This window comes from Rhagoletis pomonella, unplaced genomic scaffold, assembly GCF_013731165.1.
Source record: "Rhagoletis pomonella isolate Grant_MI unplaced genomic scaffold, Rhpom_1.0 Rhpom_scaffold_00004, whole genome shotgun sequence".
Taxonomy (NCBI): domain Eukaryota; kingdom Metazoa; phylum Arthropoda; class Insecta; order Diptera; family Tephritidae; genus Rhagoletis; species Rhagoletis pomonella.
In genome coordinates, this window is record NW_023458558.1 from 15,066,828 (window position 1) to 15,071,247 (window position 4,420).

Consider the following 4,420-nt stretch of genomic DNA (forward strand, 5'->3'; position numbering starts at 1 on the left):
GGAGGAAATTCAAAAATTTACGGGTATTCGTAGAGTTCGTAGTCTGTTTTGATCCATGTGATGCGATGCCGCAATTTGTGTAGCCAAGAAATGGCGCCAGAAAGTTTTGGAAAACATTTATCAGTTGGCAGTCCCTGCAAAGGTCAAAATAACGGCAGTGTTCAGCTTTGGTTGCCCTTATTTTTCTGTACAATCGCCATCGCTCACCTGCACACCCGACTGTTTATAAATCGCCTCGTAAGCATTAAAATCCTCCTTAACTGCGAGTATTTCCTCCTCCAAATCGTCCACCAGTATGTGCATATGCGGATCTATTTGCGCTTTGATGATCGGCCGCAGCAGCAAACTGCCACAGAGCATCAAATCGTGCGAGTCCAGCAGCGCCAATTCGAATTGAAAGGCCATGCGTCGCTCCAGCTGCTCGGCGAATTCGTGAAATTTCGCTACATCCTTTTCAAATTGTTCAATGAAATCGTCGGGGTCGAGCACATTGTATGTCATGCCGTTTGTCCAATCGCGATATTCGTTGTTAAATTTCTCAAGAATTTGTGAAAGTGCAGCGGATATTTGACGGCCCTTCAAACCGCCGACAACGATTTTTTCCAGCTTAAGGAAATCACGGCCAGTATCGAAGATTCCCTTCAACACATTAAGTCGATCTACAAAGCGATCGAATCTATCGAAAATCGTCTTCGGGTGCCATGTCCAGTCTTGTGAATTGAATTCTGTGCCAATTTTGAATTTCTTCAAGCTAGAGCGGCAGCTTTCATAAGTTTTTCTACATTAAGAGAGGTGAAAGGTAAGTAAATTTGAAGCGCTTTATTACATCCACAACCATCTCTTCGTTCAACTACTCACTTGTAGTAGTCTAAGTGATCAAGATTTGTCACAATGCGCTTGTAAGCCTCATCAACATCGCCAAAACAACTCTCCGGTTCGATGGTTAGTATGACATTCTCAATGATTGTGTTATGTAGCAGCTCGAAAAGTAGAACCATGTTGTCCAAAGTGTGAAAGTATTTTGAATGGCCCCACACCAGGCCAACGGTTAGCAGCAACGGCCGCAATTGAGCGCGATTGTCCTCCATGCGATTCGATTCGAAAGTGTCCACCATTTTGGCCTGAAATCAAAAGTAAGCGTACGCGTTTAAAGCGTTAAATAAAAATTTGATCTTTTATTTCCTTACAAGTGGCGTCAAATATTTGGTAATGTCACGCGCTTCTGCCAAGGCTTGCAGCACCAATTCGACGATCTTTCGATAGGTGGACTCGAAGACAGAATTGATTTTCTCGAGCACAAAACCGATTGTTTTGATACGCTTATCGCCCAACTGATCGGCTAGATTCTCCAAGTTCTCCAAGCGAGTTTCCCAAAAGGCGAAGAGCATATCGGGTTTCGGATGTAATTCCTTGTCATACATGCGGTCACGACATTTTACCAAAACTAGATCTTCAACGGAGTCTTGCCACTTGACCACCATGATTTCTAGCGAATGCTTGAGTAGGTTTGTGAACTTGCTTAGATCGCTGTGAAAAAACAAAGCACATATGCAAAAAAAGAAAGAAAACAAATTTTATATTAAATGGGGAAGTTATCGGTTTTTCATAAAGCTTGGTTTTTTATAGAAAAGTTTCAACTTGAAAGAGGTCTGTTTGAACATTTTATCAAGGGAATAAAAATATAAATATTCTTGGTGCCGTCCAGCTCACGTAAAGCTTAATATTTTTCCGAAATATTCTGGCACGAGTTTTCAAATACATATAACTAGCTTTTGCCGGCAGCTCCGTCGCGTGATGTTCGGCTTGACGTTAGGTTCCAGAATATGGTCAAAGTGTTGAATTTCAACTAAGCTGTTAATGTAAGTAAACTGTTAAGAACGTTTCGTGTAAATTTTTTTTACAAAAATTCATAAAAATTTCAAACTTTCAAATTTGTCCAAATATTTTTTGTTTAAGTTGTGGTGAGGTATAAGATAATTTTTTAGGAATCTGGCAACTACGAAAATTGAGCCATCTACGTCATTAAGATGGCGGCCATGGCTGATGTTGTAACCTTGTATTCTATGAACCTTGTGTATACCAACATGTTTTATTTCACATCAATATTTCATTGCTTCATACATATGTAGATTTCATTTAGCTTAAGCGGAATAAATAGTTCGAAATTTGGTGGCAAATCTTTGCCTTTTGAAAATATTCACTTTCATTGAATTTGTTTAAATAGGTGACACCTTCTTTAAAATGGTTTTCTTAGTAGAATAATAGATTAAGCATCTTTCCTTTGTCCTTCGTTAACATCATTTGATTGACTTGACATCATTTTGTAATATTTCATTAAACTTATTAATTAATTCATTTTCACTTTTAAACAGGTGACAATCTTCTTAAAAACGGTTTTCGAAAAAATCTCTATATACCCCTTTCGATTTGCATCCATATTGTAGAACTTTATTTAACTTGTGCAAAATTGGATTTGACTTTTGAACAGGTGGCAACACACTTCAAAATATTTGCAAGAGAAAACACCTCTTCAAAATGTTTAATGTAATGTAATGTTCAAATTAATTAATTGTAAAATTTCATTGGACTTATTATTTAAAATAGAATTTTACTTTTTTGAGTAGGTGGCAACGCTCCTAAAAAATGTGCTATATGTATATCAAATTTTACTAAAAAAAAGAGGCAAACAAATAAACACACTCAAAAACTTTTCATGTTGTAATACTTGTTAGTATTTAACTTGTCAATTAAATTAATTTTGAATTCGTAAGCTGGTGCAGATCTCCCCGAAAAAATTTCAAAATACATAGATACAGCATTCTTAAAACCTTTCTCGTTTGATAGGCCTATTAAAATATTTTGTTTAGCTTGTTAATTAAATAAATTTTGGCTTTTTCAACATGGCAACCCGATCGTTTTTGAAGCACTCTAGTTTGACAGCCACATTGTTTTAATATTTTATTTAACTTATTAATTAATCGATTTAAATTTTTTGAACAGGTGGCAACCACTTTAAAATTGTATTCGAATCATATCGTACCACTTTGTTTTTTGGTATGGAGAGTGATGCACTCTAATGTTTTTTTTCACACATTCAAAGCCTCTCTGTTAATCTAATAATACTCTAACTCTATTGTAAATCTCCACTCCAACTCTTACCCGGATGCAATTTGTGGCGCGCAATCCATCACTTCGTCAATACATATGGGCAGTGGTAGAATTGTGCGATTGATAACGATGCCTTTCATTTGTGCTATGCCATTGCGCAAGTCCTGCGATTCAGTTCTCATATCATTAACTATCACCGATGTCCAACCATCTTGATTGACCGGATTGTTGAGCACCGGAAATATGACATCATCACAGAGTACTGATAGATTTTCCAGCACATTTGGCAGTATATCACCAACCATAAGTTTCTATTTGTTTCGGTGAGATTATTAATTGAAATGTTACCGAATTGGTTATGTCAATGCACTTACGCTATCCATGTCCTCCAGGGTAAGTTCGCAGGGTATTTCGCGTCGCATGAAGTAAACAATTTTGCTGCGTGGCTTTGGTGGAAAATCAAAGGCGGGCGTCAAAATCGAAGCAATGTTTATGTAGAAAACCAAATGTGGCTGACTGGGATTGTTGAGGAAGGTTTGTATGAGATCCTGGTTGGAAGAGAAGAAAATTAGAAATATGAAATACTTATGTAGCTTACAAAAAAAAAAAATATGTTCCTCTCGTCTATGTACACACCTTTGACTCAGGTATACCCATCATCTTAACCCAGCGTTCGTTTTTCAGTCTTAAAGTTTTCATTACATAATTATTAAAATAATCGAAACGCGCATCGACTTTTTCCTTTTTTTCCTTATCTTTTTCTTCGGCGGCCGCCATGCTGTTTTATAGGAGTCGCTTGCAGTTCACTTAAACTGGATCAAGACTAAAAGCTTTTCCCTCACGCTGTACCCGAATAATCGCGGTACGCAGCCAATTTGATTTATGTCCAACGGCTTTTCGCCTTTTCTTCCTCTTGCTGGATGACTCTCAATAATGTTAGGACACTATTTAACTGCCTTTGGTGTGTTATTTGTTTTACTTTTATCAGCGTATTATTATGTATTTTTTTCAAGTTATTCTATACGGAGCAAAAAAAGGTGCGCTCGTTCGGTTAGAAAATTTTTTCAGTTTTGAAAAATTTGATTCTAATTTATTTGACTTTCGGTTGAAAGCTAAGTCAAAATGTGTCGAACATTCTATTGTGGATGATTCATTTTGTAGAAAAAACCCCTTAAGGTGGAAATATACCTTCTTATACCCGAAAAAGAATAAATAGAGAATTGAAGCTTGAATTTTCTATTTGCACAATTGGGCTGGTTATTAGGTTATATCTTATATCTTATATCTTATATCTTATATCTTATATCTTATA

General features: G+C 36.6%; 1 protein-coding gene across 1 annotated transcript in view; it reads right to left on the reverse strand.

Moving 5' to 3' along the window:
• Positions 1 to 3,885, reverse strand: part of LOC118738116 (dynein beta chain, ciliary) — a 42,400-nt gene extending 38,515 nt beyond the window's left edge. The window contains 7 exon segments of the mRNA XM_036469036.1: positions 15 to 134; positions 208 to 778; positions 859 to 1,121; positions 1,188 to 1,527; positions 3,160 to 3,419; positions 3,483 to 3,656; positions 3,745 to 3,885. Of these exon segments, the coding sequence (XP_036324929.1) occupies positions 15 to 134; positions 208 to 778; positions 859 to 1,121; positions 1,188 to 1,527; positions 3,160 to 3,419; positions 3,483 to 3,656; positions 3,745 to 3,885 (1,869 nt within the window).
• Positions 3,886 to 4,420: the final 535 nt, after the last annotated feature.